General features: G+C 43.6%; 1 protein-coding gene across 1 annotated transcript; it reads left to right on the forward strand.

The window, feature by feature from the left end:
- MCM2 (minichromosome maintenance complex component 2) lies at nt 1-24,420 on the forward strand. The gene is made up of 16 exons (XM_060239688.1): nt 1-214; nt 2,243-2,433; nt 4,601-4,770; nt 5,659-5,922; nt 7,130-7,349; nt 8,989-9,196; nt 13,191-13,325; nt 14,418-14,609; nt 15,474-15,567; nt 16,223-16,473; nt 16,921-17,047; nt 17,266-17,378; nt 18,195-18,437; nt 18,941-19,123; nt 21,803-21,958; nt 23,496-24,420. Exons 1-16 carry the CDS (start codon nt 209-211, stop codon nt 23,604-23,606), a joined length of 2,664 nt encoding a protein of 887 aa, XP_060095671.1. The 5' UTR covers nt 1-208; the 3' UTR covers nt 23,607-24,420.
- The last annotated feature ends 3,235 nt before the right edge of the window (nt 24,421-27,655 follow it).

Below are 27,655 nucleotides of genomic sequence, written 5' to 3' on the forward strand. Positions count from 1 at the left end.
GCTGCCGTCCTTCATGAACGATTAATATTCATGAACGCGTTCTCTACTATTCGTTCACATAAGAGGTCCCGCCCTATCTGCATATTCAATACTTGCTGTCTTATTATTCATGAGCTTTCGCGGGCTTTTCAACCACGTGATTTTATTTCGCGCGAAATCCGGTCTGATGCAGCTGTAGTAGAAAAGGACTGTGCAGATTTCCACAGAGATGGCGGTAAGTATGCGTTAACTGTCGGCTTAACTCTGTTGCTGTGGAGTCAAGAAAACTATCTCGCGGTTTGGGCTGAATTCCTGGCTTGGATGTATTCTCTCCCCACCCAGCCCCGCTCGTACCATGGCCGCTTTCCTCCAAGTTTATCGTCCGCCATACATTTGCTTGTTCCTAACTTCCTTCATTCCTCAGCTAGGTGCTCTGGGATCTGCAGCCTTCCGCGGGGAAGGGGGGCTTTCTAGGATGGAGGGGTCTGCTACGCAGATTCAGCGTTTTAAAATCTTCTCTCGGAGTTTGGGGGAAATCTCCCTTTTTGTTCAAAGGCATTAATTTGTATCAAGGCCGAATTCTCGCCTGTACGATTTCAAACAGCAGAGGGAGCTCACAGGTTTTCCGCAAAAATAAATAAATAAATAAAACCCGCACAGAAAACTAGCAAGTTGGGAGACCTCTCTTTTCCGTCCGTGTTCATGTGTACTTTTCGTGGTGCTCGCTCTCATGCGTGTGAGCCCCGTCCTCTATTATGAAGGGGAACATTTATTGAGTTTCATTTCCTCTTTCCTCCAAGGAGCTCAAGGCAGCATCCACCGAACTCACTTCCTCCACTTCATCCTTACAAAAACCCTGTGAAGTAGCTCGAACTGACAGTGTCCCCTGCCTAAACCGCATGGCACAATGGAGCTTTAGGCGTAGCTTAACTCTTAAAGCAAGCCAGCCACCAGTTTACTGGTAACTACTTTTTAATAATTCATCTTGAGTCTCGGTGAGAACAGTGGACTATAAGCAAAGTTAATTCCCTCCAATGAGAACTAGGCTGTTGATTTTCTGCCTTGAAAAAGAAAAGCTGCATCCCAAGAAAGCAGCTACAGTTTTACTTGTTGGCAGGGTTGCTAACCTCTAGGTGGCACCCGGGGATCTGTTATTAACAGTTGATCTCCAGGTGACCAAGATCAGTTCCCCACCCCCTGAGAAAATGGCTGCTTTGGAGGGTGGATTCTGTGGCATTATGTCCTGCAGAGGTCCCTCCCCAGGCTTTGTGCCCAAAACCTTCAGGTATTTCCCAACCCAGATCTGGCAACCCTACTTGTCAGGGAGCCTTTCTGGAATACATATGGGAAATATTCTTGTTCTAGATCACAGAAATAGCACCTTCTTTCCAAACAAACCTCCCTATATTTGATAGGTTGTGTCACAGCTTCTCTTAATTTGTGTGATGCTGCCACCAGGAATTTAATTCCAAACTCTTTATTTAGTGTTCCCCACTGAACTGTGCACAAGCTGTAAGGCTTCTTCTTTGGATTATGTGGCCCTAAGGATGAGACTCTTATGTTATTAAAATTATAGACTCCAGGTTAATATAGAGCAAAATGAAACTTTATTTGTACAATAAGTGTATTGGTTTCAAGATGTTTAAAGCTTAATTTTTCAGTGAATAATAATAATTTCTGACTGAGATGTCACTCTTTCACTTCACACATTCCTCCCTTCAAATCTTCTTTTCTCTTCCTAAATCAATTTTCTGACATCTTCTGTCTCTCACACTGCTATAATACAATGACAATATTAGGTCTTGGCTCTCTATCTAACCCCTAAAACAGTCTACTTTTCTTCTCTAGAATCATAATGCTTTCCCCAGCGCAATATGGGATTCTAATTAGAAGACTGTTTCTCTGTAGACTGCTGACTGACCACAACTGACTGTTAACTGTTGGCACTCTGCTGAGAGTTCACTTCTGGCTGACCTCTCTCTCTGTCCCCCCACACATACTTCTTAGCTCTTTCAGTCACCAACCACACATACATAAATTCAAATCATTACAGGTTGTTTGTGGAATATATTAATTTCCCTTCCAATCTTAGAGTATATCTTCCCTGCCAAAACAGCTTTTGAGTGGTGGTTGACAGAGTACATTTTCCTGCCTTTTTTGTCTTTTTAAAAATTTACTGTGCATACTTCTGGTTTTGAAAATAATCTTGTTTTTTGCCCTCTCCCACTGTGGCTTTTTAACTTGTCACTGTGTGTTTCTTCAGGATTCTTCTGAGTCGCTCAACATGGCCACCAGTCCTGCACGCAGTTCTCGGCGGGGGGATGCCCTCACTTCCAGCCCAGGGAGAGATTTGCCGCCTTTTGAGGATGAATCTGAAGGACTTCTGGGGACTGAAGGCATCCCTGATGAGGAAGATGATGATGGAGAGGAGCTGATTGTAGATGGAATGGAACGGTAGGATGGGTGCTTGTGCTTACAAGTCTTGTAATTGTCAGGGATGTTGTAGGCTGATCGTGCATTGAGCAGGGGGTTGGACTAGAAGGCCTGAATGGCCCCTTCCAGCTCTATGATTCTGTGAGGCTGACTATGTGAGTGATGACTTGGTCTATTTGATTCCTGGAAACAGGACTTAGCCTAGAACAGGGGTGGCCAAACTTACTTAATTTAAGAGCCACATAGAATAGACATCAGATGTTTGAGAGCCGCAAGATATAAGCATCAGATGTTTGAGAGCCATAGGACAGGAAGGGAGGAAAGAAGGAAGAGAGGTAGAAAGAAAACAACTTTAACTTTAAATGCCACCAGCTGGCTTGGAGAAGTGACTTAAAGAGGCAAATGCCTTCTCCAAGCCAGCGGATGGTGGTGGCGGGGGGTTTTCAAGAGCCACAAAGTATGTGTGAAAGAGCCACATGTGTAGTTTGGCTACTCTTGGCCTAGAAGCTGTGGGCTGCCAAGGTGCAAGTGCTCTTTGTTTGGCAGTATTCTCCATGACTGAACAGCTTGGGTTTGTTGTGAAAGCTGAAATATTACAGTTGAAGTTGGATCTTATGAATGGACACCGCAAAAGAAATTGGCACAGAAGTGATGATAATTTCGCCAGGATTTATTGCTGAAAGTACTACAAGAATGGTTGAAATTCTTCTCAGTAAAGAGATACATGAATATGAGTCCTGATTGTAGCCCATAGGCCATTAGCCATGTATAATATGAGGTGGTTCTGGATGCGGATAGGCATTTTCATTCCCATCAGAGGATGCATCCAGACCATTTGATGGTACAAGGAAAGGCATTTGCAGAAGTAGAAAGCTACTTATGGTTGTTGCTCTCTAGAAGCCTGTGCCTTTTGCATCCCTCTCCTGTCTGTGAGGTTTCCATTTAGAATTACCATCAAATTTAGGTTACTTGATTAATTTTTATTAGGTTTAAATTTTGTTGCTATATCGTACATTGAAGGTGCTACGTTAAAATATTTATTGTTAGTTATAGGATTGTCCTCATGTTCTACATACCCACCTAGCAGTCGGAAGATCACACTGATACTCTCATGCATGGTTTTGACAAGCTTGCTGGCTGCATGAGTGGAAGTGGGGTCCTGCGATCCACTCTCCCCACAGCACATGCTGTTCCTGCTAGACATTAGTGTATGTCCCTTAACATATGGAAAATTCAAGAAATGTAGGTTTAAATCATGCAGTTGATGAGAACTGAGAGGCAGCAGCATGATGTGAGCCTGTGCATTTGGACTTTTCTGCACATAGGGGCTAGAGGTGGAACAGGCAGGTGTGATCCCTTTCCCCCCCACACATACATAGCCTGTCTGTCTTCGGAACTGACTGTTTGAGCAATATAGCCTGTTACAAATGCTTACTGCAGTTAATGGAAGGGGAAAACATTTTCTGGAAAGGATAGCCCATATCAGCATTCAACAACACTGGGCAGTTAAAGATCCTATTTAGAGACTGTAAACATAATCCTGGAATTGGCACAGTCCAAATTCATTCTCCTCACTGCTCTCCCTGGCCAGTGGAGAGAGTGCTGGAAAGATCACGAAAGTTATGTCAGTAGAGTGTTTTGTTGGAAGTGTCAGGTCTTTTCCCTGTCATAGTCCCTTGCTGAGCGTGTGGGTACACTTGCATGAAAGAGAAAGACAAAGTGAAAAAAAACACTTGGGAGGTGTCCCTGGATTACACTGCAGCAGGGACTGTGACATATCAAAGGAAGCTGTGCCTATACCAATGTGTGATGTGGCTATATCTCACAGCATATTCTGTTACAAACAAAAAAGATGAGGGTTTTTTTTGCTCCAGTGTGGAAACACACATGCACTCATAAATACCACCTTATCATGGTAGCAAATTTACATTATTTCATTAAATATATATCAGCATTTTGAATACCAGGTTATAAGTAGGAAATGTACCATTTCTACAATGCCATAGATCAGATTTCTAACATAGATTAGAGATGACAGCACCCAAACTGCTTTTAGAGATGATCCTGAATTGAGAACAGTGGCATGTAGCACAATAAGTTAAGTGTGGGCTCTCTTACATCAATGCCAAGTATCCAGAGCATCTGGTAACACCATACAGCTGACTGATTGAAATCTGTGGACCTTTAGGGACTACCGCCATATTCCAGAGTTGGATGTCTACGAACCTGAGGGGTTAGCCATGGATGACGATGACATAGAGGAACTGACTGCCAGTCAAAGGGAAGCAGCAGAGCGGGCAATGAGGCAGAGGGACCGCAAAATGGGCCTGGGCCGCATGGCGCCTGGACTGATTTATGGTATGTCTTTGAAGCTTGCTGCATCCACACAATCCACTTCTTGAAGACCCACTCTTTGCATTTCCCCACAGTAAACAATTTACTCTGGCATGTTTTACTTCACAGTTGTAAATTAAGACTGCAAGGCAAGGCTCTAGTCTCAGATTAGGATGTGAACTCACCTAGGTTTTGAAGCCACAGAGACTGGATTGCCAGTAGAGTTGCCAGGTCTGTGTTGGAAAATACCTGGAGACTTTGGGGGTGGAGCTGGGAGAAAGCGGGGTTTGAGGAGGGGAGGGGCCTCAGCATGGTACAGTGCCATAGAATCCACTCTTCAAAGCAGCCATTTTCTCCAAGGGAGCTGATCTCTGCCAGCTGGAGATCAACTGTAAAAGCGGGAGATCTCCAGGCCCCATCTGGAGGCTGGCAACCCTAATTCCCAGAGCTATTTACAGCAGATGGCTTGATGAGATGAGTAAGAAGAGAAGACTGGGGGTAGGGGAGAACTTGGTCTTCGCTGCTTTAGAGGGACAAGACTTAATCTAGCGGGCTTTAGTTTCAGGAAGGTAAGAAGTAAGAAAAATACCCTAATGGTAAGGGTAGATTGGTAATGGAATTAGTTACCAGTTAGGGTAGGACTTATGTTCCTTTGTGGTGGTTTTCAGGCAGAGGCTAGACAGCCATCGGTCAGGAATACTCTGGATTTTCTGCACTGAGCTTGGGATTGACCTAAGTGACCTATGACATCTCTTCTGATTAAGTGGAGAGTTGGAGATAAGCATGAGACCAAGTCATGTTTTCTGGGAGTATATGCAGAGCATCTTGTTTATGCATTTGGCCTACTGTAGTTGGAATTACAGACAATACCTATGTCCTAGTCTGATCTGTCCTTCCCCTCCCTTCATCCAGAGAGTGATGACGAAGATGAGGATCGCCCTTTGCGGAAGAGGCGCATGGCTGAAAGAGCAGCTGATGGCATAGAAGATGAAGATGAAGACATGATTGAAAGCATTGAGAACCTAGAAGATATGAAGGGACATTCAGTGAGGGAGTGGGTGTCCATGGCAGCCCCTCGACTTGAAATCTACCACCGCTTCAAGAACTTCCTGAAGACACATGTGGATGATCATGGCCACAATGTCTTCAAGGAGAGGATCAGTGACATGTGCAAAGGTACAGCTGCATGGGAACAGGGGAGTAGAATGATGGGGGGCAGATTCTGACCAATTGCTGTCTATATAGAGGACTTCTTCCTTAGTGCTTTTGCCTACTGTTGAATATTTGACTTTCCAGCCTTTTCAGTGGTGGGATATAAACAGGGTTCCTACAGTTGGCCCCAACTATCAGAAATCCCTTTAACAGAACAAACATTGTACCTGCTGGAGGAGGTACCAGAGCTTGTCCATCTCCTTCAGTCCATCATTCTGACTATGGTTATTCAGCATATGACTTCTCTTCTTCCATGGCTGCCATATGGATGATTTATTTAGGAACCATGTTGTTCATAGACTAGTTTCCTGTGGGTAACTCTATAATTATTATTGCCACAGTACTGCTTTGCTAAAAATACTTGCTATTTTTATTAGTCACAGCTATAATCCATCTCATAGTCATCTTAACCTGGTCATTACAAACTTCATAAAGAAGACTTCAATGGGTCATATAGGTTTTTCTTACAGTAATTTGTACTGTTTAAATATCGTGATATGTCCAAGGGCGGGTTCCCATGCAGGTAGTAAAATCTGTATAATGAACTAGCCAGTACTGTGGTTGAAAATACTGCAAACCCAGAGAAACCCCAAGGCTTGGAGAAAAATCTACCATGGTAGAAAAAATGGGGGGATTTTGTCACATCTGCACATGCACAGATGTTGAAGAAAAGCTATAGTTCGCTTACCATTTTTGGATGCTCATAGCAACGCACCACAAGGCACCTGCTGCAAGGCTCATTTGGTGTCTTGGGAATGGTGGGTAGGATAAGGTGGCAGAGAAGGCAGTCCTGAGCAGACTGGAAGAGAGGAGAGGGGGATATGGGTTTTTCTCTTTCCCCAGAATTCCTCTTGGGTCCCCACATAGTAACTGTCAATTAATAATAATGCATTATATAGTACCGTGTCATGTCTGCTTCTTTTACTATAGGGTTTTATTTCAAAAGGGGAATGTTTCAGCTCATTCAGAATGTTTCATATTGTTAATGCTGTTGTTAGAGAATAGAACGTGGTGTACCTCTTATGGGTAATAAAACAATAAACACCAGTGTTGCTTTGGAGGTTGTAGCATTATTTAACAGGTGGAGCAGTTCATTCAGTGCCTGACTCTTTACTTTTTATGGAGTGATTGGAGTGTTATGTCACAAGCTCACCTCACTCTCTCTTGGCAGAGAACAGGGAGAGCCTAGTGGTGAATTATGAAGACCTGGCTGCCCGTGAACATGTCCTCGCCTATTTTCTTCCTGAGGCCCCAGCTGAAATGCTGAAGATCTTCGATGAAGCAGCCAAGGAAGTGGTGCTGGCCATGTACCCCAAATATGACCGGATTGCTCAGGAAATCCACGTTCGCATTTCCCACTTACCTTTGGTGGAGGAGTTGCGGTCGCTCAGGTGAGAAGTCAGCTAGGCTTCCGGGAGGACAAACTCATTTCAGGGAGGACAAAACACTGCAGCATGTGTTTCTGCTACTTTAATTTAAGTAATCTATTGAAGAAAGAGGCAGCAACATGAGCATGTTCATGTATGAGAATATTGGTTTGCCACCTCTCCAGAAAAACTGCTTGAATTGAAAACTTCTGTAACAGAAAGCTATACAATTAGTTCAGTTTCTCACTGTCTCTCAGCCTGCTCAGAGGTAACCCTCTTGAACTTTGGATCCGGGTTTTTTAATTTATTTATTATTGAATTTGTAATCTGCCTTTCTCACAGACTCAAGGCAGATTGCATGGATTTATGTTATATGTAATCTATTTTCAGACATTTAATAAATAACGGAGTATGACTAGGATCATGGTTCAGAAATGGAAAAGAAATCAGCTGCTTTATGTCAAAGGAATACAGAAAATGGAATCACAACAGTAGTAGACAGCAGTGTAGTAAGAGCAGGGTAATACATACAATAAACACATAACATGAACAATGAGCAAAATACTTCTCCCTTTATAGAAGCACCTTCCTGAATCATTCTGTTATACTGACCTGTTCTCTCCAATTAAGGAGGTACTGTTAAAGGTAGAGGTGTACGATTATTCCAATTATCCTTGCATTTGTGACCTGGGCTCTTAAACCAGGCTTGTTGTTCTCTTGCCTGATCATTCAGTGGCAGCACTTGAAAAAATAGAAGAGAAGCAAAGTAGATTCTGAGAAAACAAATTGTCTTGTGTATTAAATTTTCTCATTTTCTTATTATTTTTTTCCCATTTCATTAATATCATTCTCCCTCCATTGTCTTAGATCTAAGATTCTTTACTTCCTGAGAAAAGTGCTGCAATCCTTTAAGCACCCAGATTACCCTCTTCGGTGCTTTTTCTAGCTTTGCAATACCAGTATTTCGTGCAAAACTTTAAAAGCTTTCTGCACATAGAAAGCTAGTATGTTATCCCAGACCCTACAGTTATCTACTGTGATCTGCGTGTGTTTTATTTGCATGGAGATTTCTTAGAGGAGCATTAATAAAATGTGACACCCTACCTGCAGTCACAAGCGTTTCAGCCACGCTTCTACTTCATTCCATTACACATGCAGATCAAGCAGAAGACAGTGAAGCATAAACATGCATTAAAAGGGATACAGAAAATCATCTACCTTCTACTCTGTTACTAATCTAACTACTCTCAAAGCGTGGGATGTTACCTCTTTGGAGACCTCAAATTGCCTTAGGGAGCGAAGGGCTTCACAACATCCTGGTCTAGAGAGCAGGCTACTCAGGGTGTTTGCTGATGTCAGAGGAGAGCATCCTGAATTGCAGCTGCTAGTGGTGGAAGCAGCTCCTCAAGCCTTTGCTTTGACATATTAGTGGTAACTGAGCCTTTTCTGCTCCATCCTTGGATTACAAGTACGCTGCTAATTTCAGCTTCTTTTCACTAAGGTTTGCTTAAAAACCCATTTACTCAAAATCAGATATTTCTAGGGTGTAGTGTCTGCTCCTGTAGCATTCTGGCATCGCCTGTCATAGGCCATGATAACCCAGGGATCATTGTAATCACTTTTCTCTCAAATGTCCTAACCTTGCTCTTGCCTTTTGTTACAGGCAGCTACATTTGAACCAGCTGATCCGGACTGGTGGGGTTGTAACAAGCTGCACAGGGGTCCTCCCCCAGCTCAGCTTGGTCAAATACAATTGTAGTAAGTGCAGCTTCATCCTGGGGCCTTTCTGTCAGTCTCAGAACCAGGAAGTGAAACCTGGATCCTGCCCTGAGTGTCAGTCTGTTGGTCCCTTTGAAATCAATATGGAACAGGTAAGTGACATTTGGGACAAGGCTTGGAATCTGCTGTGATATTTTCAGGAACCAGACTGTTCAGATTATTAGTGTTAAGGTAGTTGTATCTTTGGCAGAACTGGAGAGCAAACCCAAAGTCTGGCTTTTGGGGTGGAATGAAACAGATTGCTTCTTGCTGGTATAAGAACCTCAGGTGATTTGTAGCTGCGATAGGTCAGGTGCGCTTGCATTTGGTTACTCTTGTCTTAGGTCCTGCTTCACTGTTGGCTCCCATTAGGTGTCCTGTGCTAAATTTAGAAGCTCAGCATCCAGACATATGCAAGCACCCTCATATGCCTCTCCCTCCTCCCCCTTCTGTAGCTGATTTATTTATTTATTTATTTTATGACTTCTATCCCGCCCTTCCTAACAAGTGGCTCAGGGCGGCTTACAACACAGGAATCTAACATAAATAGGCGTTAAACATAAAGTGTTTAAATTTAAACATTAAACCATTTAAAACATTGAACCATTTAAAACATTTAAAGCATTTAAAACATTGAAAAACATTGGGGGCAGCAGACATCCAGTATAACTACACTCAGTTTCTTGTACCAGCTAGTCATAGGCCAGCCGGAAGAGGGTTGTCTTACAGGCCCTGCGGAACTGGGCGAGGTCCCGCAGGGCCCTCACCTCTTCCGGCAGCTGGTTCCACCAGGAGGGGGCCATAATAGAAAAGGCCCGGTCCCTTGTCGATTTTAAGTGGGCTTCCTTTGGCCCGGGGAGAACTAGGAGATTTTGAGTTCCCGATCTCAGTACTCTCTGGGGAACATGCGGGGAGAGACGGTCCTTCAGGTAGGCAGGTCCTAGGCCATATAGGGCTTTAAAGGTAATAACCAGCACCTTGTACCGGACTCGGTAAGCTATCGGCAGCCAGTGCAGGTCCCGGAGCCCCGGCCGGATGTGCTCCCTTCTTGGGAGCCCTAACAACAGCCGGGCCACGGCATTCTGCACTAGCTGCAGCTTTCGGGTTCGGCACAAAGGCAGCCACATGTAGAGAGCATTGCAGTAGTCCAACCTCGAGGTGACCGTGGCATGGATCACTGTTGCTAGATCGTCACGTTCCAGGAAGGGGGCCAACTGCCTTGCCCGCCTAAGGTGAAAAAATGCGGACTTGGCAGTGGCTGCTATCTGAGCCTCCATCGTTAAGGAGGGCTCCAATAGTACCCCCAGGCTTTTGACCTTGTCCGCCGCTATCAGCGGCACACCCTCAAAAGCTGGTAGGGGGATTTCCCTCCCTGGGCCCCGACGACCCAAGCAAAGGACCTCTGTCTTCGCTGGATTTAGCCTCAGCCCGCTCAGTCTGAGCCACCCAGCCACTTCCTGTAATGCCCGGTCTAGATTTTCTGGGGCGGAGACTGGTCGGCTGTCCATAAGTAGATAGAGCTGGGTGTCATCAGCATACTGGTGACAACCCAGCCCGTACCTTTGAGCAATCTGGGCAAGGGGACGCATATAGATGTTGAATAACATCGGGGAGAGAACCGCCCCCTGAGGCACTCCGCAGTCAAGCGTTCGCCTCTGGGATAGCTCACCCCCAATCGTGACCCTTTGTCCCCGACCTTCGAGGAAAGAGGAAAGCCACTGAAAAGCCAACCCTGAATCCCCGCGTCGGCAAGGCGGCAGGTCAGTAACTGATGGTCGACCGTGTCGAACGCAGCCGACAGGTCCAACAACATCAGCACCGCCGAGCCGCCCTGATCCAGATGCCCCGATCCACTGATGGCAGTGTTTGCAACAACCCTTTCTTGGGTCACTCACCAAGCAACTGATGGTCATAGGGTTTCGCAGTTCTGTTTGTCCGAGCTCTGCAGGCCAGGTGATCCTGCTGCTGCATATCTCCAACCACCAACCTGGTGGTAGCTGTATGGGCACCAGTCTTAGTTATTGGACTGGGAAGTTTTCATGGGCCTTGTGGCATGGACTGTATTGTTTGGCATCTGGGCGTACTAAAGAGAGGTAGCTTTTCCCTCCTTACAAGTTATAAACTTGTGAGCCTCACAGTTGTGGTGTGCACGCATGTAGGGTTGCAAGAGTGTTTTGTTTGGATCCCACACAGTGAAGTCAGTTACTGGCTACCAAATTAATAATACAGCTCATAGTTTGGAGACCAAATCTTGTATCATTCTCTTAGATATATATATTAACATGCCTACTGTTGTGGAGATCTCTTGTGTGGACATGAAATGAAATAGCCTTTCTTCGCTTTAAATCCACATGTAGAAAGCCAGTTTGGTGCAGTGGTTAAGTGCATGGACTCTTATCTGGGAGAACCAGGTGTTTTTTTTTATGGTAAAACAATTTTATTAGTAACATATGGTAATAAATCTATATCTTACATCTTTAAAAATTTCTTTTATCTACCCCATATATTACTTTCCACCCACCCCTCCCCCCGTTACTTGACCCCCACCAGTGTTATTTACTTAAAAAAAATATTAAAGGTACCCTTAACTATTAAAACAATTTATATTCTTCTTTTAAAAACTTAATTATTATCAAAAATTATCCAATGTTCTTTTATTTTCCACTCTTTTTCTATATATCTTCTAAACTTTTTCCACTCCATCTTAAAAACTTCTAAACCATAGTCTCTTAATATTCTTGTTAATTTTTCCATTTCACTCCATGTCATAACTTTTATAATAATCCAATCTCATTTCTCTGGTATTTTTTCTTGCTTCCACAACTGCGCATACAATGTCCTAGCAGCTGAAAGCAAGTACCAGATTAAAGTTCTATCTTCTTTTGGAAATTTTTCCATTTGTAATCCCAATAAGAAAGTCTCTGCAACTTTCATTACTTCATATCCCAATATCCTAGAAATTTCTTGTTGAATCATTTGCCAATACTGTTTTGCTCTTTCACAAGTTCACCACATATGGTAGAAAGAACCTTCATGCTTTTTACATTTCCAACATCTGTCTGGCATCTTGTTATTCATCTTTGCTAATTTTTTAGGCGTCATATACCATCTATACATCATCATAAAACAGTTTTCTTTAATACTTTGACATGTTGAAAGTTTCATAGAGTTCTTCCACAAATATTCCCAAGTTTCCATCTGTATTTCTTTATTTACATTAATTGCCCATTTGGTCATTTGAGATTTCACTACTTCATCTTCTGTAGACCATTGTAGAAGTAATTTACATACTTTTGAAATTAATTTATCATTATCTCCAAGCAGAACTTTTCCATTTCTGTTTGCTCTTTCCTTATTCCTTCAGTTTTAATATCATTCTCCACCAAGCTCTTTATTTGTTGCATTTGGAACCAATCATATTTATGATTCAACTCTTCAGCAGTTTTCAGTTCTATTTTGCCACTTTGTATTTTTAATAATTGATTATATGACAACCACTTTTCTTCACCTATCTCAGCCATTATTTTTATTACTTCAGCTGGCACTATCCATAACATTATGGATAGTTCTTGGAGAACCAGGTTTGATTCCCCACTCCCCCACTTGCAGCTGCTGGAATGGCCTTGGGTCAGCCATAGCTCTCACAAGAGTTTTCCTTGAAAGGGCAGCTGCTGTAAAGAGCCCCACCTACCTTGCAGGGTGTTTGTTGTGGGGGGAGGAAGGTAAAGGAGATTGTGACTACTCTGAAACTCTGAGATTCAGAATGAAGAGCGGGATATAAATCCAATATCATCATCTTCTTATAAATAGTGATTGTCTTCATACAGTTTCAGCCTAAAGAGTTACACCTATAAAATGTTACTCTTGTGTCTGTATGTCTAATAAAGAATAGACCTCATCAGCCGTTAGCACTAGATGCTTTCTTGAAGTGTTGCATTGCATGATGGCCCAATGCTGCATTGCATGGTGGCCTCATCTGTAAGTGTTTTGTGATGAATATTCTGGAATTTGGGGGCCTTTCTCCTTTTGTAATTTTGCGCCAATCATCAGTGTAGGCTCCGGTATTACTTTTAATTGCCTAATAATGCCTATTGATTCTTCTGCCAGACTGTCTACCAGAACTACCAGCGCATTAAAATCCAAGAAAGCCCTGGGAAAGTGGCAGCTGGCCGGCTCCCTCGCTCCAAGGATGCCATTTTACTTGCTGACCTGGTGGACAGCTGCAAGCCAGGAGATGAGATCGTAAGTATCATGTCCTGATGACAGAAAGGCAGGGAAGACCATGACCAAAATGTTAATCTCATTGGTAGAGGTAAAGGTGTGCAAGTACCAGTCGTTTCTGATTCTGGGGTGACATTGCATCACGATGTTTTTGCGGCAGACTTTTTATGGGGTGGTTTGCCATTGCCTTCCCCAGTCATCCACACTTTCCCCCCAGCAAGCTGGGTACTCATTTTACCAACCTCGGAAGGATGGAAGGCTGAGTCAACCTTAAGTCAGCTTTCTGAACCCAGCTTCCACCGGGACTGAACTCAGGTCATGAGCAGAGCTAGGAGTGCAGTATTGCAGCTTACCACACTGTGCCACGGGGCTCTTAGAAAAGGAGTTATTATGGAAAGGAAAGTAGCTTCTTTCTGAAATTTCTCAGGCTCAGATTCGGGAGTTGGTTTTAGTGGAGGGGGGGGTTGTCTGTGTAGCTGAAAATATAAGCTGTAGTCATCCCTTTTTTTCTGCATGGAAAATCACCCTCAGACTAGGAATTGTTGCTACTGACCCAGCATCAGTTTATAGGCTCCATGGAAATGAAGACAGGCTCCTGGTATGCTGTGTAGATCTTCAGTGAGCTGAAGTGTATTGCCTGGAGAATAAACTCCATAGCTATGCAATGGATGAGACTGAAGCACTTACGGGGATTTTTGTTGTTCGTAAAAAGGTTAGCTCTAGGAGTTAGTTGTTCGGGGTTGTTGCATGTTAGTTTTGTGGATGTTGCATTCTTTTTATCATTTCTGCAGTCCTTATCAAAAAGTGAGCCTTTAAGACTTACGGAAAGCAATAGCATTTGCACAGTTCATAGGTCGAGAGAGGCCTCTTGACACATTAATTCTATAAGCGCCATTTAATAAACTAGGCCTTACTGTAACTATTGTAAACAGCATTTAATTTATTTGGCACCTTGTTCCCTGAACAGCTCTGTCCCATATATGGCATAATGGAATCCACTTTGATTCATGTTCCTGTAGTGTTTGGCACTGATGGTTTCTCCAGTTCTCTGAATGACTGGGAATTTCCCTGGTAATTGTGATTTTGCAATGACCTTTTCCCTTTGCCTTCCAGGAGCTTACTGGAATCTATCATAATAATTACGATGGTTCCTTGAACACAGCCAATGGATTTCCAGTATTTGCCACAGTGATTCTGGCCAATCACATTGCAAAGAAGGATGACAAGGTAGCAGTTGGGGAGCTCACAGATGAGGATATGAAGGTCATTGTTGGCCTCTCCAAGGATGAGCAGATTGGAGATAAAGTGAGTGTGGTTCTGCCATTGAGCTGACTGACTGAACCTAGAGTGAGGAGCTGCATGTTCAGAATGGAAGCAAAAGAGAGTTTCTTCCTGATCTTGGTATCCCAACTGGGAGTAGCAACTTCTGTCAAAAACATTTTAGAAAATCAAATAAGTGTGCTTTAAGTTGTGTCATATTTTTATCCATCACTTCTTCTAAAGGTATATCCAGGTGGATAGCTTTGTTGGTCTGAAGTAGCAGAACAAAGTTTGTGTCCAGTGGAACCTTTAAGACCAACAAAATTTTATTCAAGATATGAGCTTTTGTGTGCATGCACACTTCCTCATGTATCTCAGGAATCAGGTATCTGAGGAAGTGTGCTTGCAGGACCCAAACTTTTGTTCTTCCAAGGGTGACATACTTGTTTGCTAGCTTCTTGAGCCAGGCACATTCATGTGGTCCCTCTATAATTGGTATACAAGACACATGGCAGGGGCAAATACAGTTCCTTTATAGTCTCTAAGCAGGCAAGGGAGCCTCTTTGTGTTGTGGGTGTGTTATTTGATTCTTGGAAGTAAGAACTTGGATGTGGCTTGTTTGGTGGGAGGATCTCCCAGTAAAGACTGCTTCTGAGGTTTTGTTATGGTATCGTACCTTTAGCTTTGTACACACTTAGGTTGGCACAATGTGATGTTACCAAACCTGTTTTAGTTCCCTAGCACATAGGTGTGCTCTGGGCCACAGTCTCCCCTTGCACATGGAGCAAACAGAGCGGCATCTTTTCAGAGCTGTGAACAGTTTTCCATTGCAGTTTGCTTGTCTTGCATGTAAAAATGTACCATGCTGGCCATTTTGCAACATGGTTGACCTGCTTGTTTTATTTCTAGATCTTTGCTAGCATTGCACCTTCCATTTATGGACATGAAGACATCAAAAGGGGCCTGGCCCTAGCTTTGTTTGGAGGAGAACCCAAAAACCCAGGTAAGTGAAAGTGCTAGTTCTCAAAATATCAATACTGCTTTTTCATGGATACTCTGAGTTACTTACAGTGACATAGTGCTAAAGTTATATTACATTGCAGGGAAATCTTGATCCACAGTTGCTTGAAAAGATCAGGTACCTGCAGGCTTTGCTTTTGTACAGTTCATGGATCTCACTTCAGGAAGTTTTACCAATCTGGATGTTACACAAGACACAGACAACTTCTCCCCCACCATTTTGAAACACATGAAGCTGTCCTTAATTCCAGGATTTTGAATTAAGAAACCAGCTGGCTACTTACAGTACTATCCTAAACAGAGTTGCACCCTTCTAAGTCTATTGACAGTGAATTTAGAACTCCACATAACATGGCGCTTACAGTGATTCATTCTCTTTTCTGTTAGTACACCCAGATGCATCTTTTAGTTTCTCTTGTAGGATCTTAGATCTGATGCCGGGCACTTCATCCTAAAGATAAAAGATAATGGGCATTGGGGACAGTTGAGAAGACAGGCATCAATAGTTTAAAATTCTGCATTTAATTTATCTTTCATTTTAACTAATAATGCGTTCAGTAACATTGTTTCACTTGAGGGCAGCTTTTAACGTTTGCTTTTCCACCCACTGGATTGATTTTTGGTCTTACCTGCTTTAGGTGGAAAACATAAGGTCCGTGGTGACATCAACGTTTTGCTTTGTGGGGATCCTGGAACAGCCAAGTCTCAGTTCCTGAAATATGTGGAAAAAGTGTCCAGCAGAGCTATCTTTACCACTGGCCAGGGTGCTTCCGCTGTTGGTCTGACTGCTTACGTTCAGAGGCACCCAGTGAGCAAGGAGTGGACCCTGGAGGCAGGCGCCCTGGTGCTGGCAGACAGGGGGATTTGCTTAATAGATGAGTTTGACAAGGTGAGTGTTGATTGGGGCACTCAACAGAGCTTGGGTCACAGGCTGGGTTGAGTAATAGCAGAGATGAGATTGCTTTAGTGCAGTCCTTCTGAACCTGACAGCTGGAAGGCAAAGGAATGAGCAAACAATGGCAGCCTTTGTATCTAAAGCTTGACCTGCCTGGGAAACTGACATGGATGTGGAAACAGCATGTAGAATATGGATGGATCAGTAATGCTAGGCAGTGTCCAAAGAAGTCAGTTCAATGCTTTCTGCTCTTGAAGATCCTTAAACAAATGCATAGTCAGGCACATTTGTGTGGAAACTTCTGCCGATGTCTGTTTGGCAGAGCAGTAGCCATGTTAAAGAAAAGTCCTTTGAAGCATACACCGCACTTAGCCTCTGCATAATCGCGTGCATGAGCTTCCCTCAGCCAGCAGGTGCTTGAATGCCTTTGTAATTCCTCAGATGAATGATCAGGACAGAACCAGCATCCATGAAGCCATGGAGCAGCAGAGCATCTCCATCTCAAAGGCAGGCATCGTCACATCCTTGCAAGCCCGCTGCACTGTTATTGCTGCGGCCAACCCCATAGGTAATGTACTGGTGGATCATGAAAGTGAAAAGCATTTGTTCCTTTGCACTTAGTAGAAGCCGTCATACTGTTGCTTTTTTCTGCTTCCTGTTAGCAGGTCTGGGGGAATTACTCCTTTGCCTGTAATAAATAAAGAAGACCCAGGGAAGATGCACGTTGTATTAGCAAGCCTCAATTCAGCAGCTGTTTTGAAATTATTTTTTTCTCTCTTACCTTAGGTGGCCGCTATGATCCTTCCTTGACTTTCTCAGAAAACGTTGATCTGACTGAGCCCATCATCTCTCGATTTGATATCCTGTGCGTCGTCAGGGACACAGTGGATCCTGTTCAGGTATGTGCCTTGGCCGGAAATTTCTGACCTGACCAAGATTTAAGGACATCCATGAACTACTTTCTTGCACAGCAAAGGCCATGAAAGGCAGGGAATGGGAGTCACTGCAGCATGCTAGTCAGGCCTTGGTTACAAGTTTTATGCGACCCCCAGTCTTGCTCCAGTCTGAAATAAATTCCTTCTGAGCTCTATATCAGAGGCTGACAATAGGTTTTGGGCCAAATATACACTCCTGCTCACTGGTATTTCTCTCTCTTACGAATGGGCCTAAGATGATGCTTGGCTGTTTGGTGACAAAAGAGGTGGACATAGGACTTGCCTGCACTCGCCTTAGTTTTGATTGAAAATGTCATTGCTATTTGTGGAGGGGGACAATAAGGGACATCCTGCTGGCTTGCTGCTCGCTCAGAGGTGACATTTCCTGTGTAACATTAGGTGGGTCGTGCAATCTCGACATAAGCTGCCTTGCAAGGTTGTTGTGAGTATAAACTAAAGAGATGGATCCTGTTTGCCACACTGAGATACTTGGCGGAAAGACAGGGCCAGGTTGTAAATTATATATGGGGGAGACTGCACCCTGACATGGCTGGAATTGCCATCTGAGAGCTATGTAGTTATTTGTGTGGCTGCTACTGTAGTCCTGCACCCACAGAGTTGCACCTGGGAACAGTAGGGCCACTTAGAAATAGAGGGCAGCTCCTGCTAAGCTGTTCATAGATTTTTCAGCTTCTCTCTCCCTTTGCATTATTGTATGTACATGGCATGCCTCAGTTCTGTGAGTTCAGCAGCTGTTGTCATTCCTGAATCCTGTTGCAGGATGAGATGCTGGCTCGGTTTGTCGTTGGTAGCCACATCAAGCATCACCCCAACAACAAAGACGTTGTGAATGGAGACTCTCAAGAGATGATCCTTCCTAATACTTACGGTGTAGAACCCATACCTCAGGAGGTCTTGAAGAAATACATTATCTATGCCAAGGAGAAAGTGCATCCCAGACTCAACCAGATGGACCAGGACAAAGTGGCCAGGATGTACAGTGAACTCAGGAAAGAATCAATGGTAAAGTGACTACTTCAGGAATTAGGATTTGAGGCAATGCGGGCAGGGAGGGGCAGAGGTCTTTGTAGGTCTTGTTACACCTGAATTGCTTCAACTGGAGTTGTCAGGAACTGAACTGAGGATCTTCTATACAAACCAAGCATATACTGTGCCACTCAGTTATACCATTCTTGCCTCCTAAGTGGAACAGTTAGAGTTGTTGCCTCCAAATCAGCCTGGAGCTTATTTAAAGAGTTCATTTACTGATTTAGCTGGCAGGCCTGAGAATCAGTTGTCTTCCTGGCATTGCTTTCTTTCTGCCAGCAGATGGCGAACTCTCCCTAGCTCTCCGTATAGTTTGAATATTAAAGTTCTCCAGTCTTCTGTGGGCTATGTATCTTGCTGTTGTTAGTTTTATTTCTCAGGTTTTTTACACTACTTTTGGAACTGTAAGCTTAAAAAGCAGCAAATACAACATAGAGGGGGAAACTCCATGCTTTTGGCTCATTCCAATCTTTCTTTAGGCAACTGGAAGTATCCCCATCACGGTGCGTCACATTGAATCTATGATCCGAATGGCTGAGGCCCACGCTCGCATGCACCTGCGGGATTACGTGATGGAGGATGATGTCAACATGGCCATTAGAGTCATGCTGGAGAGTTTCATTGACACACAGAAGTTCAGTGTTATGAGGAGTATGCGGAAGGTAGGTGGAGATGGTTTTCTGTTAGTTGCATAGGCTTAGGGTCTTTTCAAAATGTGGGAAAATACAAAATTCCCATGCACACAACGAGAGGTCCATTTTTCCTGATTCCCCCCCTTCTGCCCCCCCCCCCCCACTTCTGTGGTAGACCTCCATTCCCTTCCCTGCTGTTCTTGAGAGTCTTCCATTGCTCAAGAGAAGCGCTTGAAGGTATTTTGGGCTGCAGAAGGAAGAAGAGGCTTCTGTCCATGGAAACTTTACATAGGGATAAAGACCAGTGCCCACCATTATCAGAATTTACATCTTGGGAGCCAAGGCCTGACCCTAAATGTTCCGGTGCCCTAACTAAGGGTCTATATCTTTTGAACATTCTACATACACATAATCTATACTGAAGCTGCTAGAGTACTGTTCACTTGTAGGAATGGCTGAGCTGGGTGGGATGAAGGCATTTCAAGTATTTTCAGACATTGTGTTTGGAATCCTCTATATATTTTGGAAAAACTCTAAAGATAGCTTAGCCCTGTGAGACAGGAGTAAGGGATCCTGCTCAGAGATTTAAAAGGAATAGTTTTATATTTCTGCCAGTTAGGACACTGCCTCTTTTTACATTGTTTTTGGTAGCAGTAGTGGAGGGGGAGGAATTGGCCAAGGGTCTTAGTGAAGAGTTCTGCCGTGCTGATGGTTGCAGCAGAATATTCCAGAAGGATGCACTCCTGACTTGACAGAATGGTTTCAGCATCAAGGAGAAGATACTATAGATACAAATCAAGAATCTGTTTCACAGGGTTTAAATGATGGGGCAGGCCTTTTCTCTTTAAAACCATACTATCACAGCACCCGCCTCACAGTCCCACTGGATCACTTTTATGTGCTGTTTATTGCTACCCCAGCCCCTCTTTCTCCTCAGTTCTTCCTTTTAAAACTTTTCCCTCAGGACTATTGAACTCAAGGGGTGGGTATGATATGGATTTCACTCTTCTAGTCTCTTCGGGGTATTTGTTTTCAGATGGATATATATATTCAGCAGTTTGGACAGTTTTCCCAAATTATAGGCACCAGAGAACTTTAACTTAAACCACAGATATTTATTATAACACAAAGTCTTAAACTGGGGATATGGGAGATATTTACATGGGCTATAAAGTAACTCATGCAGTTAACAAGTTGCTCAGTAACTTCAGGCTTTTAAAATATCTTTCTCTTCTTAGGTCTCTCAGGTTCACATATAATATACTCTCCACCACTAGTATAGGCTGGCCTCTTGGGTGTGATGTGCCAAGTCTCTCAAGTCGACTGGAGCCTCTACTCCCAGCCCTTCAGACTTCCAGACCCACATTTATTCCCTCAACCACCTCTCTAGTTCTCAAGAGTCATGTATAGGTGTCTGTGACCATTCAGGTCTTCACAGTGACTCTTCCTTTTAGTCACACACAGCCCCTTGCTGTTTTTATAGAGCTAGCAGTCAGCTTTGCTTCTCATGAAGACTCTCCTTAGCTACTGTCTCAGCTCTCTCAAAGACCAACTCTCTCTGACTTTGACAGGCACCAACTCTCTCCAGGCACCAACTCTCTCCAGTGCTCTGTAAGGCACTAACTCTCTCAGCCTCTGTCAGACTCTAACTGACTGCCTCAGCCGTTAGCTGTCAATCTCACACTCTGAGAGTTCTGAGCACTCTGGCCCCCACCCTCAGGTCACCTGACACAGGCTCTGTGCGTCTTCAGTTTTCCTTGGTTTTCTATTAACCCATACCTTTCTGTCACCCTACTGTTTGAGTTTTTACCGAGTTTTATCAGTTTTACATAGGACTGCTAAACTCACTGAAACCATTGCCTTTCCAATTCTTAACAGCGCACTAAGCAATCTTATTCACAAAACTGGGGAGACCAAAGTAGTGTTACAACATCAAGTGTTGTCATTGAGCTTGTGAGCATGCATTTATGTGAATGTTGGCTTCCTTCAGACAGTAGCTGGGATGCCAGCCTCCAGGTGGGACCTGGGGATCCCAGAGTACAGAGATCAGTTCCCATGGAAAAAAGGGATGCTTTGGAGGGTAGACTCTGTGGCATTGTATCCCAATGACATCCCTGTCCTCCCTAGCTCACAATTTTTTTTTTAAAGAAAAGTAAGAAAAAAATTGCCTGCTCCCTAAAACATTTCAAGGGGTTGGAAATGTTTCAAGGGCTTGAAAGGGAGCCCAGCAGCTGTGGAACCACAGCTGAAAAGGCCCTGTGCCTCATTCTCCTAGTTCACACTTGACAAGCGTGTGGAAATCTGAGGACACCTCTGCTATAAACTATTATTGCTCAGTAGATGAAAGATGGTAGATTTTGCTAGTGGCCCTGTGTCATCTTGCTCTTACTTGCTTGAGCCTTGTCACTAATATGTGCTTCAGCAACTTAATGCTAGGAAACTTCTTGGGGATCTGTAATTGGGTTGTCATTTGCTCTTACTCCTCAGTGCTAGCCTTCTTGGAAAAGCCCACTTTTGCTTCTTCATATTAGGGCTCATCTATGATGGTCTGGAGACAAGTAATGGCTTGATGGCACATAGCTATTCCCTCAACTTTGAAGCAGAGATTGAGTTGGCTTAGGGGGTGTCAAAATGTACTTTAATCTCTTCTTTTCAAAATATCACTGATGATGGTGACACTCTCAGCCTTGCTCTCTACTCTCCCCACAGAGTTTTGCTCGGTACCTTGCCTTCAGGCGGGATAACAATGAGCTATTGCTGTTCATTTTGAAACAGCTGGTCTCAGAACAGGTGATGTATCAGAAGAATCGTTATGGGGCTCAGCAGGATACTATTGAAGTTCCAGAGAAAGACTTAGTTGACAAGGTACAGGTCCTTTTTCTTTTATGTGTTTTGTGTAACAAGTCTGAACCTTACCAGTTCTAAGCCTTTCCAAGTTTACCCTTCCGAGCTGAGGTGATGTTGGTATTAGTTGACATGTACTAAATCAAAACTTGAGCTCCTAGAAGTAGTTTTTTTCTCAGTCTCAATGTACATTGTCCTAGAATTGAAGTGTTAATGGGAAGAGAGCTAAATATGTATAGACAAGAAAGATACAGAGCTAGCTACAAGGATACAGCATTCATTTGGTAGCCATGAGAGGGCAGTCTTTAAAATACTAAGTCCATATGGGTAACAGTGAATCCTGTTTATCACTAGTTGTTCACATGAGAAGTGCGATGGGCTTGTACCTCTTCCTATTCAGCTGCTGTGTGTTCTAGGACAACAGGTGAGGGAAATTTGTAGTAACTCTCTAAGAATAGGTTAGACTCCCTATCAACTCACTGGCTAAAAATTAAGGTTTGGGGGATTCTTCCAATGGCAGCTTTTCAGTTGCTGATTGCTGATTTTTAAAATTTCCTTTTTTTTCTTTTTGAGGAATCATGTTCTCTCAGGAAAACAAAGAGCAGTTTTGTTTAGTTTTTAAGCAGCAGTTAACTAGAAGTTCTTCTAGACACATCTTTTCTATATGCTTTCTTATCCCTATCTTTGTTTCAACTTTTCTCAAGTCTGTGTTTAGGGCTGCCAGGCCCCTCCTGGGGGACTTACCAGGAGCAGGAAGGAGGCCCAGCCAACTTTCAGCAACATACCTATGTCATTGCTAACATGACCTTAGTATAGGCTAAGAGTGATGTCTTGATGGCTGGGCAAAGCTCTGGTATTTGGGCAAAAATTCTATGGTGAATCTGGCTTCTACCATGGAGATTTTGCACAAATACCAGAGCATCAACCTGACGTATTGACATCACTTCTGGCCATGTGGGCAGTGATGTAGACAAGTTGCTGCACCTCCTCCTTTTTTGAGGTAGGTTACCCCTGCCAGCCAGCTGATATGTGGTGGGGGGATCCTTTCCTCTGAAGGGGGGACCCTTGCCTCCATTGAGGGGGTCTGGCAACCTTATCTGTGGGAGAGATGTAGTAGGCATGGAGGATTCCCCTCCCCCTTTTTTTCTTTCAGGCCTGGATTAATTAAGAAACTGTTCTACATTTGCAGTGCCATCCTAAGCAGAGTTACATCCGTATAAGTCCATTGACTTTAATAGATTTATAAGGATGTAACTCTGATTAGCATTGTTGGTTTTCCCCGGGGCAGGCTTCAGACTAGCCAGGTACATTCCCTGGCTTTGTTTGTACAAGTGCCTGTTTAATTAAAGAGTGTACTTGCCTGCCTCTTAATGGTTGTTGAATCCAGTAATGGCAAAAATAACATGAGAAGATGTAAATGCCAAGCCAGTACGGTTCCTGATGTAGTCCAGCCAGTGTTTCTGCCCCATCATGTCAGTTTTCTACTGATCTCCTGTATTTTGTGCTAGCGAGAAAAACCTTGAGGGTTTTAACTTCTGTCTCTTTCCTCTCTGTCCAGGCTCGCCAGATCAACATCCACAACCTTTCTGCCTTCTATGACAGTGAGCTGTTCAAGACGAACAGGTTCAGCCGTGATGTGAAGCGGAAGCTGATTCTGCAGGCATTCTGAAGGTCATGAATTCCTTAGTAGCTGCAGAGAAATAACCATGTGGAACTGTGCTTCGCATAGTGATGCAGCGGAAAAACAAAAGCAACCATTTTAAGAACTTACAAGAAAGATCTAGAAACTCTGGTGTGCTGAAGGACTTGTGCAAACAATAAATAGAATGACCCTGAATGTTTCATGTCCAGAATTCCTATGCTTCATGCTAGCTGAGCTTGTTGGATAAAACCTCAAAGGAATACTTTCCATTGGCTCCAGGTTTGAATCTTGCCCTGATTTGGATGGGAGAATATTATCAGAGTTGCTTGTTAGCTCAGTTTATTCTTTCTTGTAGTGCAGTAGCTTTGAATAGCCTGATCAGGCAAAGGGAAAGGAAGCATGATTGAGTTGTGTCCCCTTTCCTCATACTTAGGAAATCCAGACTGAGCCAGCATGTTTCCCTCTTGGAAGATGTGCTTGTTTGCTCCTGATAAGGAGGTGACAGCTCATGCATCTTCCACACAGTAGTGATGCGAGGACTTGGCTTCAAGTGTTTGAAACTGGCATGGAGAATTCTTCCTGTGCTTGTTTCGAATGCCAACAGCTACTCACAAGTTCTGTGTCACAGAGTCATAGGTTGCTTAGTGGTTCATATGCTGTTGAGTGACAGGTTGACATGGTCTCTTTTGCTAGTTGATAGAAACTAGCTTTCTTTTCTGAAGACTGCACTCTATTTTGTTTTGTTCTTTTGTTATGCTGTGCTGTTGTGTGTCCAGTCCAGCAGAAAGGAGAGAGGTTTGGTAACTTTTAATATGGAAAAATAAAAGTTCAGATTTTTAAACATGAGTTTCTTTAAAATACTTGCCTGCAAATTAAAAGCAATGGTATTGTGTAGACCTTTTCCTTCTTTGTCAGCATGTGAGATGGGAGAAGATATTGGCATCCCAACACCTTCACTGATGGTATGGGCAAATTACATCCTGTGTCCTCTTTGATGGGAGGGAGGAGAGAGTTTCTAGAAGATGAAGAAGATATTGGATTTATATCCCGCCCTCCACTCCGAAGAGTCTCAGAGCGGCTCACAATCTCCTTTACCTTCCTCCCCCACAACAGACACCCTGTGAGGTGGGTGGGGCTGGAGAGGGCTCTCACAGCAGCTGCCCTTTCAAGGACAACCTCTGCCAGAGCTATGGCTGACCCAAGGCCATGCCAGCAGGTGCAAGTGGAGGAGTGGGGAATCAAACCCGGTTCTCCCAGATAAGAGTCCGCACACTTAACCACTACACCAAACTGCCTCTTGTTTGCCTTGACTGGATAGCCCAGGCTAACCTGATCTCATCAGATCTCAGAAGCTAAGGAGGGTTGGCCCTGGTCAGTACTTGGATGGGAGACCACCAAAGAATACTGGGGTTATGGTTTATTTGATTTCTGTCCCACTTTATCTCCTGCAAGCAGGACTCAGGGTGGTGTACAGTGGCAAACCATCTCTGAATGGCTATGGGGCAAAAGGGTGGCTAAAGACTGTTCGTGAGCAATCAGCTTCCTCGTATTAATTTCAGCAGAACCTTTGCTGAAATATGCATTTAGTGTATTTTTTAAATTTCCAGTTGTTGTTACTCTGCCAGTGATGATGTGGAGGATTAGACTGCTGCTTGTGGCCATGCTGCCAGCTTTTCTGTCTCCTTCATTTCCTCTTCTCCTCTATCAGCCAGCCCCTTTTTATTCCCTCCTCTTCGTATGCTGCTGCTAAATCTCTTCTGAGAATTTCCTTAATACTCCACAGTCCCCTCTGTTCTCTTCTGGCCTTTGCAGGTTAGTTTTTCTTGTAATAAATATTTGCAATTCATACTAAACATTTGCAATTCTTCTCTCATCCCTTCTGTTTGAGCCTTTCCATTTTATACTGCAACTACCCTGAACTTTAAAGAAGCTTGTGTAGAACAATCACAAATGCAACTTTTATTTTGTGGCCATCAGTTTGCATTTAAGAACATAAGAGAAGCCATGTTGGATCAGGCCAGTGGCCCATCCAGTCCAACACTCTGTGTCAGAAAGTGGCCCAAAAAACCAGGTGCCATCAGGAGGTCCATCAGTGGAACTAGGACACAAGAAGCCCTCCCGATGTTGCCCCCCAAGCACCAAGAATACAGAGCATCACTGCCCCAGAGAGTTCCATTAATATGCTGTGGCTAATAGTCACTGATGCACCTCTGCTCCATATGTTTATTCAGTCCCCTCTTGAAGCTGTCTATGCTTGTAGCCGTCACCACCTCCTGTGGCAGTGAATTCCATGTGTTAATCACCCATTGGGTGAAGAAGTACTTCCTTTTATCTGTTCTCATTGCTTTTTTGTAGGAAAAAGCCCAGCAGGAACTCATTTGCATAGTAGGCGACACCCCCTGTCACCAACATTGTTTTTCTCAGGGCTTTTTGATAGAAAAGGCCTGGTAGGAACTCATTTGCATATTAGGCCACACCCCCTGATGACAAGCCAGCCGGAACTATGTTCCTGCTCAGAAAAAGCCCTGTCTGTTCTAACCTGACTGCTCAGCAATTTCATTGAAAGTCCACGAGTTCTTGTATTGTGAGAAAGGGAGAAAAGTACTTCTTTCTCTGCCTTCTCTATCCCATGCATAATCTAGTAAACCTCTATCATGTCACCCCTCAGTCGATGTTTCTCCAAGCTAAAGAGCCCCAAGTGTTTTAACCTTTCTTCATAGGGGAAAGTGTTCCAGCCCTTTAATCATTCTAGTTGCCCTTTTCTGTACTTTTTCCAATGCTATAGTATCTTTTTTGAGGTGTGGTGACCAGAATTGTACATAGTACTCCAAATGAGGCCGCACCATCAATTTATACAGGGGGGGCATTATGATAGTGGCTGATTTGTTTTCAATTCCCTTCCTAATAATTCCCAGCGTAGTGTTTTTAACCATTTATTAAAATAGTTTAACAAATCAGCAAGTTACATTTAAGGCTATTTGTATTTAAAGTCTAGCTTTTTAGTAGGCTCCCAAACATGAAATTTCAGGTTACATTTGTAAGACATAAGTGTCTCTGCCCCAAGTCTATAACTCTGAAGCCTTAAAGATTTCTTGCGCCTGTGGGTAATATTGTTTAGCTACCACTACTCCAGACCTGCATTCATATACAGGAAGTATCCCTCTGATGTTACATGTATTTAATATTAGTGGGATTTGGTCTTCTGTTTCTAATCTTCACTTGCAGTATTTAATGGACGGGTACCTGTTCTTTCCTGTGCTGTAGTGAGCAAATGTGTGCTCTGAAAAGACTTGAGAACCCAGACTGACATATTAGGGATTGCATCTGCACTAAAATCAGCTTTTAGTTTCACTGACATTGACTAAAAATGACATGAGCTATTTGGCTTGTTTGCTAGAATTCTTTCCCTGCTTCCCTAAACTTGTTAGATAATGTGTAACTTGCCTGTGGGTTTTGACTGAGATCTGCTTTCCTAAAAGTAAACATCAAATTTAGGAGGTAGTAGGGGAGGAATTAGCAGAGAAGCTGTATCAGTAGGTTGTTGTTACACAGGCAAAGGTATGTTATAGCACATGCATTATTTCTGCTATTTCCTGAATGCTTCATGTATAGGAATTTGTTCTGCAGTTCCCCATATGCTCACCCAAGCATGATCATAGTCATAGAATAATAGAGTTGGAAGGGACTTCCAGGGTCATCTAGTCAATAAGGTTGTGGGAATATCCCTCAGAGAAAAGAAATGCATCTGGGGTGGACATAGCAAGCAGGGCCGCCTCTGTCCCTTCTCGAACTTCAACGGAGTGAACCATGCCCCTGTCTTACCACTCCACTGAGCAAAACTTGATGCCTTCCTTTAACTTGAGTGGCTCTTATGCTAGAGAATGGCACCTTAGGCTGGAGGAAGGCTTATTGGAGGGTGGCTGGATCCACCCCAATATGCGTGCGTGTGTGTGTTTGTAAACTGCCATCAAGTCACAGATGACTTAAGGTGACTCCAGCAAGGGGCTTTCGATGCAAGTGAGAAGCAAAGGTGGTTTGCCGTTGCCATGCTATGGAGAGTCTTCCTTGGTGGTCCT

Source organism: Heteronotia binoei, chromosome 5 (assembly GCF_032191835.1).
Source record: "Heteronotia binoei isolate CCM8104 ecotype False Entrance Well chromosome 5, APGP_CSIRO_Hbin_v1, whole genome shotgun sequence".
NCBI lineage: Eukaryota > Metazoa > Chordata > Lepidosauria > Squamata > Gekkonidae > Heteronotia > Heteronotia binoei.

Bases quoted from the DNA above. Each gene is read 5' to 3' on its own strand.
- MCM2 (XM_060239688.1), top strand. The intron at 2,434-4,600 runs GTAGGATGGGTG...GTGGACCTTTAG, and splicing joins ATTGTAGATGGAATGGAACG to GGACTACCGCCATATTCCAG. The intron at 19,124-21,802 runs GTAGGTGGAGAT...CTCTCCCCACAG, and splicing joins TTATGAGGAGTATGCGGAAG to AGTTTTGCTCGGTACCTTGC.